The sequence below is a fragment of the Dendropsophus ebraccatus genome, chromosome 2 (genome assembly GCF_027789765.1).
Source record: "Dendropsophus ebraccatus isolate aDenEbr1 chromosome 2, aDenEbr1.pat, whole genome shotgun sequence".
In the NCBI taxonomy this organism is placed as follows: Eukaryota; Metazoa; Chordata; class Amphibia; order Anura; family Hylidae; genus Dendropsophus; species Dendropsophus ebraccatus.
Genome location: NC_091455.1, coordinates 97,405,122 through 97,422,094, shown reverse-complemented (window position 1 = coordinate 97,422,094; position 16,973 = coordinate 97,405,122). Strand labels below are relative to the sequence as shown.

Below are 16,973 nucleotides of genomic sequence, written 5' to 3'. Positions count from 1 at the left end.
ACTATCCCTTAAAATCACGCGTTGAAGCCTTGGATAACTTCCAGTTCACCATGGAGAGGGAACTTATAAAATTGTACGAAACAACAAAACAACAAAACAAGAAACCCAACATCTCCTGGAAGGAAAAAATAGCCATACAAGAACTAAAAAACAATAAAAAAATTAATATACGGATGGCGGACAAGGGAGGTAAAATTGTCATATTAGATAGTAATGTCTATGAAGAAGGCATATTTAACATCTTGCACGATGCTAACACCTATAAAAAATTACAGGGAGATCCGACAGGAGCACTTAGGGGTAAATTAGGAGATCTGGTAAATGAAGGGGTGCATTTAGGCATTATTAAAGAGTCACAAGCAGACTATTTGGTACCAGCTTCTCCAACCACCCCCATAATATATGGTCTCCCGAAGATCCACAAGGGGGTATTTCCTCCCCCTCTACGCCCTATTATATCAGGCGTGGCCTCCCTAAACGAGAGGATGTGCCAGTGGTTAGACGAACTATTACAACCACTGGCCAAAAGGGTACCGGGATATTTGAAGGATAGCAGCAGTGTCCTTAGCGCATTCAACAACTTTCAATGGGTGAATACGTATAAATGGTTAAGTTGTGATGTCACTGCACTGTACCCCTCCATACCACATGACCAGGCCATGACAGCTTTAGCACATCACCTGTACAAATACAGTACATACAGTTGTGAATTAAGGGAATATATATTGCAAGTGACCGACTATTTATTAAAACACAATTTTTTTCTATTTAAGAATGAATATTATTTACAGATCAAAGGAGCCCCGATGGGCGCGAAGTTCTCCCCCACCCTGGCAGGATTGTATATGTCATGGTGGGAGGAGAACTTCATTTTTTCAGAATCCAACCCTTTTCGACAATGTATTATTTGGTACGGAAGATTTATCGACGACTTGTTATTGGTTTGGAGTGGTAATTCAGAGGGAGCACAGAGATTTGTTACATACATTAATGACAACACCAATAATTTACGTTTTACATATAATTTGCAGCAAAGTCATATCTCATTCTTGGACATCTCACTGATTGGGTCTCAAGAGGGGGGCACAGTGCAGACATCTCTGTATAGGAAACCGACGGATGGTAATTCTATCCTACACGCAAATAGTGAGCACCCGGCTCATACTATTAGAGCCATACCAGTGGGGGAATTCACTAGAATAAAAAGACTATGTTCGGAAGCACATGATTATGACACACAAATTAACATAGCCATGGAAAGATTACAGACAAGAGGCTATGACAATAAAGTTCTTAAAAGAGCAAAAAAGATAGTACAAAAGAAAAAAAGAGAGGACTATTTGAGCCCACAAAATACAAGGAGTAAAGATAATAAAAATAAAAATAAAAATAAAAATAAAAAAGGAGAACAAAAATCCACAGTAAATGTAACTTTCTCCACTAAATACTCACCCCAATTCTCACAAATAACCAAAATTCTGGACAAACACTTACCTATTTTGCGCCAAGACGCCATCTTGTCAGAGATACTGGACGAAGGCTATAGGTGCGTACCAAGGAGAGGAAAATCTTTGCGTGACATCTTGTCCCCCAGCATGATCAAACATGTAGCAGATGACAATTTGGAGAAAACTGTAGGAAATTACAGATGTGGACACTCGAGGTGCAGCACATGCAAATATACAATGAAAACACAATACTACATGGATAGCCAAAAGACAAAAACGTATAAAATCACAGATTACATAAATTGCAACAGCCAATATGTAGTATATATCATTGAATGCATAGAATGCCAACTACTGTACTTAGGCTGCACGAAAAGAAAATTACGAACTCGCATAAAGGAACACATGTGCGACGCCAAAAAATTTGGTAATACAGGATCTGGCGCAGCCAAACATTTCCTGGAGGCACATGGAGGAGACATATCCTCCTTTCGCTATTTTGGAATAAGAAGGATCCCAAAACCAATCCGAGGCGGAGACTGGCGAAGTAAGTTACTACACGCCGAGGCAGAAAGCATCTTCAAACTCAACACTCGGCGACCGTTAGGACTTAATTTCAAAAATGATCTCTTATATCATTATTTACAATGAAGGGGAGTTGTACTGTTATTGACGTCTTCGGGATTAGTGTTTGAAAATATGTGTGTCATTTTACTTTGTTTACATCCTAGAATCATGTGACCAGCGTCCACCCAGGATGTGATGTCACTGACCTCAGGTGGTAATCAATATGGTAATTCATGTGGTTTTAAATGGGGTAGATTTACTCGTCCGGACATACCATGATTAAGCGCCACGAGCGTGAAACCGGTTGGTGAAGGGTCTCTCCTTGGGAGAGAAAAAGTTTTTAACCAATATGGAAAATAAAGTATCGTTTTAGCTGACAATTGTTTTCTCTGGAGTGCTGGATTTCCCCATTTCACTTGGATTCGCTAAATCTGTAAGTGTACCCTGAGGTACTCTCACAGAGTTTGTAGAATTTAACGCCATACCATCATCTCTTAATGGGACGGTACGCTACGCTACCCCCAGACACGTCACTGGATGATGAGGATGAGGATGAATGGGGGGAAAAAAGGATCCCCCCATTCATCCTCACTGGCTGTTTCAGTGTCGGAGGCAATAGTAACGTATACGTCCGACACCGAAAACACCCTGGGGGCCATCTTTATACGGGGACTAGTATATGGGGTATGTAAATGTGTAGTGTAAAACTTTATTTCGTGTAGTGTAATGGTGTTTTTTACATGTTTTTTTAAGATTAAGAATAAAAAAAAAACCTACGCCAAGAAAGGAGTTGCCGATAAATGCAGCACTTATGTGCAGCACTTATAAGCGAGCCGTAGCTGTAGGATATAGGAAAAAAACACCCTACGCCAAAAAGGAGGAGTTGCTGATCAGCGGTGCACTTACGCACGATGCTGATCAGCACTCAGCGGCAATAGGGTGCGGAAAATAAAAATTGGAAAAAAAAAAACTTTCTTGAACCCTATAGCTATTGATATGTGTATTATATACACTTATCAGCCGCTAGGGGGCAGGAGAACGCAAATTCCGGAAAAAGCCGAAGTTTGACGACGCTGGAGCCGATGATTGCCGATGGGGACCGCCGGAAACAGACGAAGACGCCAATGAACACGCGATCGGGACCCGGAAGACGCGATCGGGACGCTGGATCAGGTGAGTATGGGTCAATACCTGCTCTGGACACCTCAGCTACCTAGCTGAGGTGTCCACAGCAGGTATTTAACCCTTTCATGGGGTACTTATATCGCCGTGATCGGCCGGCCAGGAGCGGCCGGCCGATCACGGCGATCGGGACATGGCACCGTGGCCACCATTACTTTTAACAGTAATGGCGGTCGGTGCCGTTCTCAGACATTGCTTTCCGGGCCACCGATGACCCGGAAAGCTACAGATCGCCGCCATTGGCTGATCTGAATTGATCAGCCAATCGTCAGCACAGGAGGGGTTAATCACCCCTCGTGCCGACAAGCAGGGATGGCCTGCTATACATTATAGCAGGCCATCTTCCCCGATCGCTGCGTGTGTACACGCAGCGATCGGGGAGACAGCGGGTGTAAATGTACGCCGTTTGCGTTAAGGCACGGATTTTTGGGGCGTACACTTACGCTCGCGGTCATTAAGGAGTTAAACTATATGTCTATGTTTACTACATGTTTTAAGTAAATCACTCTACGTGTTGCTAATTGGTAGTTAAGAAGTTATCTTTAAATTATCTTGGGCAATCGTTTATCGTTCCATATAATTGTACTATCAGCATTTGGATATTGCTGAAGTCTAGTTAAAGGAGTTGTGCGGTATAAAATCTTTTTTCACTAAATAACACACATTACAAAGTTATACAAAATTGTAATGTGTGTTATTTTTATGAATGGCCCCCTTCCCCATGTTTCCACCCCCCGACCGTTGACTCGGAAGTGTGATACAGTATACTCACGGAATCACTGTCGACCCCGGCCGCCATCTTGGAACGATCATGTCACTCTACAGGAGGCCGGCATGAGGGAGAGCTGGAGCTGTTTTGGAGCCAATGTTTGTTACACTGGAAAACAGGTAAAATATACCAATACTTTTAAAATAATTTGATTATTATGTTACACTAAACCTGTGGTGACAAGGTGATTTTAGGACCCTTACTGCAGTTACTGAGCTCAGGGGAGTCCCAGATACTTTTCATTTTCTCAGTTTCAGGGGACAGGACCAGAGCTGGGCTGTTTGCCTGCAGTACTCACACCTGGACTTCCTCTTCTGGGTTCTGTCTTGATCTCTCTGCTGTTATAGGGCCCATGTACACTCAATAAAAGAGGCAGAATTTACAGCTAGTAAATTCCTTTTCTTTTACTCAGGCCCAGGCCCATAGAGAGAATTCCCCTAACAACATGCAGTGGACAGGAACTTGCAGGGAAGTGAGACACCTTGCAACCAAGATTTTAGGGCTTTTTTTGCTGGGACAAACTCATTTTAGTAGATGTAGTAATTTACAAATATGTTATAAATTGCATAGGCTCAAATTAAGAAAGGTTTTTGATATGGCAGTGACCCTTTATGGCTCTTTTTAATTATATTGTTACATGTAGGAAAGAGGTGGCACTCAAAGTTGAAGGTGAAAACCGCTTTCCTAATGAATATAATAGAGGAAGCCATTTTATTAAAGGAGAAGTCAGGCCAAAATTTATTTTTTCTATGTTATTACTTATGGAAAGTTATCCAATTTTCTAATGTACATTAATTATGGGAAATGCTCATATACTGCTATTTCCCTTAATTTAGTGTATCAGGAAGTGTTAGAATTCTCTCAGAAGCAGTGACGTCACGACCAACGGTGTAATTCCTATGGAGTGTCCAGCAGGGGGTGCTCTCTATATAGAAGTCAATGAGTACCATTGACTTCTATATATAGTGCGCCCCTGCTGGACACTCCATTGGAATTACAACGGATGTGTGTATGTAATGTAATGCACTGTACTTTGCGATTGAATACATTTATGGAATACTTTGGGGAGCAAGTGTCCTTGCTCCCTAAAGTATCCCATAAATGTAATCAATAAATACATTTGCTGGGCACCGAGCAGGGAGGGAGAGAGGTGCCATCTACCTCCCCCCTCCTTGCTCGGTGCTGGGAACATTTACAAAGTACTACTTATCTGCAGATAATGGGGGAGTAGTACCTGTGCTATCTTATCGCCGCCCGCGCCGCCGCTCACACAAGTGCCGCCCGCTCCGCCGCCGCTCACATAAGTGCCGCCCGCTCTGCCGCCGCTCACAGTAGTGCACCCTCCTCCTCCTCCTCGAAACACTATGGCCCCGCTGACTCCCCGCCGCCCCTCACACTATCCGGCCGGCCACCGCTCTCTGCTCCTGCAGGCCGGCCGCGTCAGCCCTCACCCACACCGGCTTGGGACACCAGGAAGCACCAGGAGCGCCGTGCTGCCGGCCGGGGTGGGTGAGGGCTGACGCGGCCGGCCTGCAGGAGCAGAGAGTGGTGGCCGGCCGGATAGTGTGAGGAGCGGTGGGGAGTCAGCAGGGCCATAGTGTTTCGAGGAGGAGGGGGCACTACTGTGAGCGGCGGCGGCGCGGGCGGCACTTGTGTGAGCGGCGATAAGATAGCACAGGTACTGCTCCCCCATTATCTGCAGATAATGGGGGAGTAGTACTTTGTATATGTTCCCAGCACCGAGCAAGGAGGGGGGAGGTAGATGGCACCTCTCTCCCTCCCTGCTCGGTGCCCAGCAAATGTATTTATTGATTACATTTATGGGATACTTTAGGGAGCAAGGACACTTGCTCCCCAAAGTATTCCATAAATGTATTCAATCGCAAAGTACAGTACATCACATTACATACACACATCCATTGTAATTCCAATGGAGTCTCCAGCAGGGGCGCACTATATATAGAAGTCAATGGTACTCATTGACTTCTATATAGAGAGCGCCCTCTGCTGGACACTCCATAGGAATTACACCGTTGGTCGTGATGTCACTGCTTCTGAGAGAATTCTAACACTTCCTGATACACTAAATTAAGGGAAATAGCAGTATATGAGCATTTCCCATAATTAACGTACATTAGAAAATTGTATAACTTTCCATAAGTAATACCATAGAAAAAATAAATTTTGGCCGGACTTCTCCTTTAAGTCACAGATTCAGGACAGTTGCAATAAAAGATGCTGGAAGAATATCACAATCACACATTGCAAAACACTATCACAATTCTGTGACACAGTAGTGGAAAGCCACCCATTCCTTCCTCCAGCCACATGCATCAGCTGGGGAGGGGGCAAACAGAGAAAGGAACAAGTGCTCTGGCTCTCGCTTACTAAGCATAACATCTTACATCCGCAAAATTTGACACCTAGGTTTCTATGAGCCTATTCACACATCTGCGAATAGGCTGTGATCCATTCCACAAAAAATACAATGTCCTAGTGCGGAGAAGGTCACTGTCTATAATACAGTGGTCCGTGAATTGCAGACCAATGTGGATGCACAAAGTAATTGCGAACAGCACTATGGACATGTGAATATAGCCTAAGGGAGAGCTAATGAAGGAAGTTACTGTCTGTATGTGCTACAGGTCCCTCTGCCAGTGGAATGTGCAAGAGCTAATAAATTTGGCTTTTCCTCATGTCTTTCTCATCCTCTCTTTGCCTTCAATAAAGGGGTTGTCTGGAAATCAATTTGTGAACATCGAGTGCGGGTATCAGATAGCTGCACAGTATCGCCTCAATATCTGAGTCCCTGTGCAGTCATTTGGCGTTGAGTGAGGGAGCACACTTCGCATAATAGTTAACGATCTCAAACGACCACTATTGCGAAAGACCTGAAAAAGTTCACTAATTTCCATGGGACGACAATCGTTACTTACGATTGTATTTGCGATAGTTTTTTCTTCGCCATTGCGTTCGTATCTACTGCGAACGACCGAACTACGTCTTATTCAATGTGTACGATTTGCGAACGAGCAACGATAAAAATAGGTTCAGGTCTTATAAAGCGATCAACAATTTCTTGTTCGGTCGTTAATCGTTAACTGCATTTCAACCGAACGATTATCGTTTAGATTCGAATGATTTAACGATAATCTGAACGATAATCGTTCGGTGGAATAGGGCCCTAACTATGCCTTTTCCAGTACAGTGATGGTGCTCTCCTCCACCCCAGTGTTTTTGTTGGGAGGTGGGACATGATGTCCCACCTCCCTGATAACAGTCCAATCCTGCTGCAACCAATCACTAAGGGTGCAGGAGATATGATATGTCTTTGACAGCGCCTCATTAAAAGAAGAAAACAAAAGCGGCAAGGTGGATCAGAGCACTAAGCTGGACTAGCAGAATTGAGTATGATATAGTCAGTCATTTTAAAGCCCTAGCTGTCTGATTTTAATTTTTTTTAATAAAAATCAGAATGCCACTTTAGGCACCCGTACAGGATCTGCAGCAGATTTGAAGTAGCAGTTTCAAAGTAAATCTGCAGCTTCAAACCAAATCTGCTGCAGATCCTGTGCATGTGAACGCACCCTTAGGCCTCGTTCCCACTATGTATTTTTTAATTAAACCATGGCAGTTCTTGCAGGTTTGCAACAATGGCCGTTGTTTAATCACAGCAGCCAATCGCATTAACTACTATGTAATCCCGGACAGAGTGTATTTACACTGTATACAATCCAGCCGGGATTCCATGCGCCTGCACAGAAATCGGCCACATCTATTATGTGCGGCCGCTTTTCATTGCATAGCAGATGCACAAAATAGACTGTGCAGACAATGTAAAGTACTGCTCCGGCCGTACTTTACATTGTCTGCTGTAGCTAATTGGAGGGCGGGCACACCTGAATGTGCTGCATTCCAATTGAAAAGTGGTGGAACATCTCAGACAGCAGCCTAAACTAAACTCCAGGTTGCTTCCTACCACTTAGAGCTTGCTTATACTGGCGGTTTATTGATAATTTACTTTATAATCATGCTGTCCTTGCTATGCTGGTCTCTGCTCTCTATATACTGATTTCCTTGTGAGATTGTAATAGGCTTGTGTTTATACACAGCAGCTGAGGGGACAGAGCTGCAGGGGGTGAAGGAGTGTACAGCAGCCGGGACAGGTGTGTTTCAGATGCGTAGGCAATGCACCAAATATGTAGTCACAGGTCATAACCTGGCTATAATGTAGCCTGCAACTGAGATACAGATAAATAGCAGCTAAGCTGCTGGGGGGGGGACACAAAAACAAAACACAAAGTCAGCAGTAGCCATCTTTACCTCTCTTTATTGGCACAGTGTTCTATAAAAACAGACAAAAAGTGGAATAATAAAAGAAAAAAAAAGTTCAAAAATCCATATTTAACACAATATGTTAATAAAGTATTGTTATATTGGTATTATGTATTCAGTTGATATTTCAAAAGGTAAACGGCTTAAAATAAATAAGAAAACAATTTTGCCTTGGCAGATGCTATATCTGTCTTATACAACTGCAGCATGGACATACATAAGGGGAAACAGCAAACATATCTGTGCCTGCAGCTGATCAGCTAATGGATATTAGCATAGATTCTGTTCTTAATGAAGACCAGGGCTGGGAGATGCTGCCGAATGCCAGAGTTATGCTGTATATGACTAAACCACCGAGACACATTGATGTAACTCTCTTTTTCCTGGATTGAAAGGTCAGCCTGGAAGAAGAAGAAGAAAAAAAATAAAAGTTGAAAATTATACTAAAACCTGGCTCCATTTTAACTCATGGTTCTATAGTCCACAGTTCTGTTTATAATCAGGGTAGCGGCATTCTGGACTTAACACGTCTGTCAGGGGTCAGCTGGGATTCCGGCATATCAAAAAAGAGCCCAATCACAACACACCGCTGTACATTTACTGCTCACATCCTCCTTTTATGTATTCTTCTGCTCCCTCCCCAGGATGGGTCCTGACCATGCAGTTCATACATGAGACAGGTACTTCAGTTGCTAGAGTAGAGGGCCATCAAAACCACAGGTGCTCAGGTCACGGCATCAGCTGGGAAAGCAGGTTAACTTTCCTGTCTGTAGGGTCTGTCTGTAGAGACCCCTTTCCTCCCGAGCTAATTTTCCTTTTTGCTTTTTCGTCTTTTCTTCCTTGTGTTTAAAAGGCCACAGCACTTGCATTTTTTTCACCTACAGACCCACATGAGCCCTTATTGTGGCACCAATCACAATGACAGACTTAATTTTTGCAAATAAAACACAATATATTTTTTATTGGAGGGGGGGGGGGGGTTGGGGCTTGTGTTTACACCCTATGGTACAACTGACCATGGGGCGTATCTATGTTTGTCAAGTTGGTACGATTAAAAAGATTTGCAATAATGTTCCTTAAGGGTAAATTCACACGGGCGCACAAGAAATCCGCAGCTAATCCGCAATACACATATTATTCTTATCATTATTAATATGTGTATTGCGGATTAGCTGCGGATTTCTTATGCGAGACACCCGTGTGAATTTACCCTAAAATTGGTCTATGACCATGCTTATAGCGCAGTTATCCTTTAGTCTATGGGGCTGTGTGAGGTGTCATTTTTTGCGCCATGATCTGTACTTTCTATCGTTACCTTGTTTGCTTATATGCAACTTTTTATCTGGATCTAGTTTTTCAGGATTTGATGTAACCAAAAATGCCCAATTTTGCACTTTGGAATTTTTTTGGCGCTTACGCCATTTACTGTGCAAGATCAAGAATGGGATAATTTTAACAGTTAGGGCGATTATGCACGCGGCAATATCAAATATATTTATTTATAAAATGGGAAAGGGGGGGGGGGTGATTCAAACTTTTTTAGGGTAGGAGATTTTTCTTTATTAATAAAAAACTTTTTTTTCCCCAAATGCATTAATTAGAAGTCCCCTGGGGGACTTCTATATACACAGCACTGATCTCTTATTGGGATCAATGCTGTGTATATGATAGAGCACTGATCCATCAGATTAGTGCTCTATTATTCTTGTCTGCAGCAGACCAGATACATCGATTGCCGAGCTGGACTCCGCCCAGCCGCACCCGCTAATAGCCGCAGTCCCAGGCTTCAGAAAGCAGCCAGGATTATGGCTGCTCAGAGCGGGGTCGCGGACCCTCTCTGAACCTCCCCATCCGCAACAGGACATACCAGTCAGGGGTTAAAAAAATCTCAAGCTTTCCAGGACTTGTCAGCTACTGTATGTCCTACAGGAAGTGGAGTTTTCTGTCTGTGACAGAAACTGTCTAGAGCAGTAGCAAATCATCACAGACAACCTCTTCTGTTTTTACAGTAATTAGAGAGAGATGGCAGCAGACACCAACTTATCAGACTGAAAAGAATACACCATTTCCTGCAGAGCATACAGCAGCTGATAAGAACTAGAAGACTGGAGATTTATAAATATAAAATGTATATATTATTTACAAATCTGTATAACTTTCTGCCGCCATCTGATTTGAAAACAAATTTTTGACCAGAATAGCCGTTTAAGCTCAAAGTGTACCCATTCCTTTAAGCAACTTTTTAAAAATAAGCTGTTGTGGGTATCCATGAGGAAAAATTGTGTCTGGCCATTACAGGACTTGAATTACATGTAATTATCAGTGGTTGGATAGTGTAAATGTGAGCCTGACTGGGAGTAAGATAATAACAGTAACTGGATGCTGCAGTCACATTTATGTCTTCCCCACAGGATAGGGGACAAGTATGGGATTGCGGGAAGGTCCGACCTTTGTGCCCCCCCAGCTCCTTTGTTATGAATGGAGTCATGGGTCAGCATGTGATCCACAGCTACATTCATTCTCTATGAAACTGGTGAAAAGAGACAAGTGCTGTACTGTACTGAGCCAAGTGGTGGCTCCGTAAAGAATGAACGGAGCTGCCGGTCACGTGCTGACCCGCAACTCCATTCATAACAAAGGAGCTGAGGAACCAATCTAAAGATCTCCAGGGGGCACGGAGGTTGGACCCCCTGCAATCCCATGTTCCCTATTCTGCGGATAGGGGACAAGCAAGTTTAAAGTGTCACTGTCGTGAATTTTTTTTTTGCAGAAATCAATAGTCCAGGCGATTTTAAGAAACTTTGTAATTGGGTTTATTATCCGAAAAATGCATTTTTATCATGAAAAAGCAGTTTGAAGCTCTCCCCCCTGTCTTCATTGTTCTCCTATGGAGAGAGCTAAAGAAAAGACCAAAACAGGACAACAAAGAGTTAATCTACAAATCCCTCACGGGATATCTGTTCTGACCATCACCAGTGACCTGTCTGAGCTCAGATTACAGCTGTCACCCAGCTCTGTGCCTGTAATCCTCTGTTATCTGCTTTCTGCTGCCGGCTAACTCCCTCCTTCCTCCTCCCCCCTCCCCTCTCCCTAGAGCAGACAGGGGACGTCTCCTGCAACAAGTCACAATTTTCAGATTTTTCAGAGTGGATGAAAAAGAGGAAGGAGGGGGGGACCTGGGAAAAGGCTTTTTACATGCAGATAATGGCAGATTTGGCTAATAAACCCAACTACAAAGTTTCTTAAAATCGCCTGGACTATTGATTTCTGCAAAAAAAAAAAATACGACAGTGACTCTTTAAATCTCAGATCTGCTCAAATAACACAGAAAAGGATGACTAATAAGAAATACATGTTCATACACTGGAAAATTACTTACTACAATTGGATGCAAGCCATAATAGATTAAGATATCAGCCAGTGTGATTTTATTTCCTGCCATGTATACTTTATCCTCCAAATATGAATTTAGATCCTAGGAAAAAATAATATAGCAACACATGAATAAGACTTCTACTGCTCAGCTAGTTCTGCCATTATAGCCCAATACACATAATGTATGTGTAGTGTAAGAAATGACTCAGAAAAGTGATTAGATAAGTACCATTAAAGACAACTTTGGCACCCCAAGAGGATGTGGTACATACTGCACCTGTGACAGCTTCAACTACTTATGGTAATGTCCTCAGGAGAATGACCACAATACTCATAGAAGACTTCATAGTGTCAGACTCATTGTAAAGCCCCTAGAGCAGGGATGGGGAACCTCCGGCCCTCCAGCTGTTGCAAAACTACAATGCCCATCATGCCTGGACAGCCCAAGCTTTAGTTTCGGCTGTCCAGGCATGATGGGAATTGAAGCTTTCTAACAGCTGGAGGGCCAAAGGTTCCCCATCCTACCCTAAAGCGAGCCTTACAGTACACAACAAAAGCACCTTCTATCAGCAGCTGTGTATTAGCCGTTTCCTGCATGATGGAAAGGATTCCTTTAGGGTACTATTACACGGAATGATAATCTGCCGAATCAGCCCTATCCAGCCAACTATCATTCTGTGTAATAAACAACGATCAGCCGATGATCGTTGTAATCGGCTGATCATTGATATAGGTTCTGACCTATACTTGTCGGCCACCGACCGCGCACCGCTACGTGTAATAGTGGTGCACGGCCGGCTGATGACGATTTGCAAAAGAAATACATTACCTATCCATGGTCCAGGTCTCCTCCTGCTCTTTGGGCCCTGCACGCTGCAGCTCCAGAGCGGCCTGTCTCAGCTAAGACAGGCCGCTCTAAAGCGTGCGGGACCCGGGAGAAGAGGAGCAGCCCTGGACCATGGATAGGTCATGTATTTCTTTTGCAAATTGTCATCCGCCGCCGTGCACCACTATTACACGTAGCGGTGCGCGGTCGGTGGCCAACAATTATAGGTCAGAACCTATATCAATGATCAGCCGATTACAACGATCGGTAATGTATACCAGTTTAGCAAGAGCTGCAAGGACATCGGTAACGATGTCCCTGCAGCCCTTGTTAAACCATTATTATCGAGGCTGTGTAACAGGCCCAGTAAACGAGCGCCGATCTAGCAGATTGGCACTCGTTTACTGTTATTATCGGGCCCCCATCGGCCCGTGTAATAGGACCCTTAGGCAACTAAATATAAGTTAGTCCCAACAAATATATTAACCGAATGCAGTGTCTTAAACTAGGAAGAGAGTGCTCTGACTCATATGACTAACAATCCAACAGAGAGGCAATCCTAGAAGGTAAGATCAAACAGATCCTGATGACTGACCTTTAGAGTACTTCGGATGTCTTCTTTGGAGGTTATTCTGTCTATACGTGTTGTTCGGTACTCCAGCCATTGCTGCACAATTGCCTTCTCCTCAGAAGAAACACCCAAGAGTTCCTCCTTCTTTGCTTGTGTAACTAGATGGGAAGCGATAGTGGCAAGACCTGCTAAGCTGGGGCCTTTATTGGTCTGAAGCACAGGAACCTGCACATAAACAAATGGACATACACTGAGCGGCACAGTAGGCATGAAACAGACACAACATATAGCAGTATGCATGCAGTAAGCCCCTCTAAGGGTGGTGGCTGAAGGTAACTAGAATACACACAGACACCTCAGGCAGTACTCTGCAGGTTTTCTGCATGGTGTCAGATGGCAGGTGCCTGGCACAATACCATGGCACTGCAGTCAGGGGAGATCCTGACCAATGTATGTGAGCTGCAATACATAACCTGTACCCCTATACATATATAAAAGGGGTCACATGTCGGGTTTCTTCCAGAAAGAGAAGCACTCTAGTCCTCTGGGGTGGTTTTACAGCTCAGTTCAGTTTACGTTAATGGGTCTGAATTGCAGTACCACACACAACCATTGTACAGGGGTGGAGCTCCAACACCTGGCCTGGAGGCTTGTGTGTATGTGCTGGATGGAGTGATGCTGACCTCTACCTTATTCCATAGAGCAGCAAATGTACTGTGTGATGGACCCCACAAGCATCATAGCCCCAGGTGGGGGTAATCATCGGGGAGCCCCCTGCATACAGCCCTGCCACCACACAGGGGAGCTGGCGGGGCGGTGTGCAGTCCTGCTCACTATCCACACGGCGTCACCTCTACCCATGGCGGATTACTAACCCAGATACAATGCAGGCATACAGCTAGGAAGAGCTCACCTGGCTGCTCCCCTGGGCACGGCTGCTGTACTTTCCTGCCTTCAACCCTAGACATTTCTCCAACGCGGTCAGCTCACCCACCGCCATCTTGGTTGGCAAGCCACAAAGACAGCGCACGCTGCCAACCACCCAGCTGACCGTTACTCCCGCCCCTCCGGAAACCGCGCTACCTAATTGGTCAGAATATCGGCAGTGGCCCTGTCCAATGTACGTCGCTTGCGATAATTGGTGGACGTCACTGACAGGGAGTTCATGGTAGTACCATAGAGTTGTAGGAAGAGGGGAAGGATTTACTGCCTTTCCTGTTCCAGTGTATGGTGTTGTAATGATGGTGATTCCTCCAGTAGGTGGCGCTCGTTCACTAGTGTACTTACTGTATGCAGCAAGTGGTAAGAAGTGTAGCTCGCGCTGAAGTTCAGTTCTCTCTTTTTTTGTCTTGAGTCAAAATTTCACCCAAGAAAATTTTTATCCCAGTGTGGCAATGGGGGTTAACAACATAAATCAGCTCAGAATGAGATAAAAGAATAGCAGAAGCTGTACTAGCCAGATCCCCCAGCTCCCATACTGACCCCTCTGGGCTTTCTCCTGTTTTTATTTCACAAACATGTGACTGGCACGACCAGTGACCTCTGGTGCGGCAACGCAGTAAGGTGAGTACTGCTGGTAATATCATTTTACAACATGAACTGGGGCAGACAGGTAAGAACTGCCATATGTTTTACAGCAGGTTATTATTATTATTTTTTTAACCTGATGTCCATTTACCCCTGTGAGCACGTTCTCTAACAGCTCAGTGTGACCTAGGGTCCTATTACACTGAGCGATTATCGGCGGAATCAGGTTGATTTGGCGAATTATCGCAACTCGCACCCACCGGCAGACTGATGCGGGCGCGTGCTTTTCCGCCCGTGTCATAGACTCTATTCTATGCACGGGCGGATTTCGTTGTCTGTCCAAAGAATGAACATGTTCATTCTTTGGACGGACGACGGAATCCGCCTGTGCATAGAATAGAGTCCATGACACGGGCAGAAACGCGCACGCCTGCATCAGTCCGTCGGCAAATGCGAGCTGCGGAATATGCGACTGGTTTTCCGTCACCATTCCATAGCGTGCACGCAACCTAATAGAGACAACAATCAGCTGATGAAACTTTCATTGGTTGATCGTTTCTTTAGGTCCAGATCTAAAATGATTAAGTGTTAAGCCGGCTGCTTTTGAAGTCTATGCTGTTCCACCCCGGATGCCTGGAAAAACTGCATCTAGCCCTTGCAGAAGTTTCCCAGGACTGGATTTTCCAGCCACCTGGGGTGGAGCGCCACAGACGTCAATAGCAGCCAGCTGATAAGCAGATTGCGTAGCTAACATAGCAATTCGCTTTATATGTACTGTAAATTTGCTTATCTCTAGTTCATACATTACCTTTCCACGCTTGCTCAGTGATTGGCTGAGCGGTCTGTAAGCTCAAAGAAGCTGCAGCACGCAGTGTTGGGAGTCAAGCAGAGGGCAGGAGAAGACCGGGAGTGAGGACAGGTAATGTAGAACTAAAAATATGATAAATAAAAAGTTTTTCCATCCCCTGAAAAAGTGCTCACCTCTTTGTTTCCATATACATAATTTTAAAGGGGTTTCCCATGGTAGGAAAAGATGGCTTCCCAGCAACCAGGTCCTGTTCCGAGTTCACTGAAAAGTTTGCAGAGAAACCTGTTTCTTCTCTGGTTTCCTGAAAAACTTTGCAAATGATGCCACCCCAGCAGCTGCACTGCCATATTACATATTTCTCTCCTGTCTTACATTGGTGTCACAGGAGCAGAGTGATTCTGCTCCCGTAGTTTTTCCTGTTATTAGCATGTATTGATATTTCCCTGTTGCCTTTGGTCCCCTGCATGTACACCGCAATTCTAGACACTATGTAATAAACAACCTTTATTGGGTGATAATATTGTACTAAATCACTGTATACTATGAATGACACAGTGTAAGATCAATACTGTTCAATGCATATAATGAATGGTCATGTGATCTTGAACTTATATTCAGTTACAACATATTAAATGCTTTCACCCACCCGATTATCTGTACACAAGTACTCACATGCACATGGCTCCTCCCTCATACTGGCTATTGTAGCTGTCCCTATTAGTGTAGGGGTAAACCCGGGGCCACTGTTCATTACTTAGGGAAATAGAGGGGCTCCACTGGGGAATTAAGGTCTATGGAAAGACGGGGAATCAATACTCAGCCAAGGTAGCTACTTGTATCTGTTTGGAGCTCCTTCTTTGTTTAGCACATTTCTCATGTAATTAAAGGGGTACTCCAGGCAAGGGCCTTTTTTGATATATGCTTAGGGCTGGGTTGACACTTAACTCCCTGGCTCCCATGGCGCCACTGGCATCTTACCAATCTGTCCTGCGGCCTGCAACGTAATGAGAAAAGTTCCAGAAGCGGGTGAACAGGGGGACAGAGCGGTATGATATTGGCAGCGCTGCAGGGGCCATATATATAATAAAAGGCACTTCCACAGTGTACCCTTTCAAGTCAGGTTGATCAGCAAGCAGTACATCCAGTGTGTGGGCACCCAGATGAAATGAACTTAACTAGTAGCTTAGTGCTGGTCTTTTCTGCCCAGCCCTGTATTTCTGGTCATCTGTTCAGAGGATGAGATCCCTGCAGACAGAGGAAGCTGAAAAACAAAATATACATCCTGTGTGCTCACTGTATGAGCAGGATGGGACGTCTGGCTCACTGCCTCATCCATTTTAGTACAGACATGCCAAATTGCCAATGGGGGCAAGGCAGGTTCGAGGACACTAGAGAACGCATAAAAATTAATGGGAGCTGAGCTGCAGTAACCAAGCATGAACACTACACAATGTATGGAGCTGTCTGCTTCCAGCTCTGTTCCCTGTACGCAGCCACAGCAGATCTGGCAAACAGATGATCAGCAGGGTGTCAGCACCCCACCAACCTGATATCTGGAGCATAGG

General features: G+C 44.5%; 1 protein-coding gene across 1 annotated transcript; it reads right to left on the bottom strand.

Moving 5' to 3' along the window:
- Positions 1-8,298: 8,298 nt before the first annotated feature.
- On the bottom strand, positions 8,299-14,172 carry EEF1E1 (eukaryotic translation elongation factor 1 epsilon 1). The gene is made up of 4 exons (XM_069960185.1): positions 13,987-14,172; positions 13,098-13,298; positions 11,681-11,776; positions 8,299-8,702 (listed from the first exon to the last, which is right to left on the bottom strand). The coding sequence occupies exons 1-4, from the start codon at positions 14,071-14,073 to the stop codon at positions 8,562-8,564; spliced, it is 525 nt and encodes a 174-aa protein (XP_069816286.1). The 5' UTR covers positions 14,074-14,172; the 3' UTR covers positions 8,299-8,561.
- Positions 14,173-16,973: the final 2,801 nt, after the last annotated feature.

Coding starts and splice junctions, on each gene's coding strand:
- EEF1E1 (XM_069960185.1), bottom strand. CDS start 14,073: ATGGCGGTGGGTGAGCTGACCGCGTTGGAGAAATGTCTAGGGTTGAAG. Junction 11,777..13,097: donor ACATCCGAAGTACTCTAAAG/GTCAGTCATCAG, acceptor ATTTTTTCCTAG/GATCTAAATTCATATTTGGA. Junction 8,703..11,680: donor ATGGCTTGCATCCAATTGTA/GTAAGTAATTTT, acceptor TTCTTCTTCCAG/GCTGACCTTTCAATCCAGGA.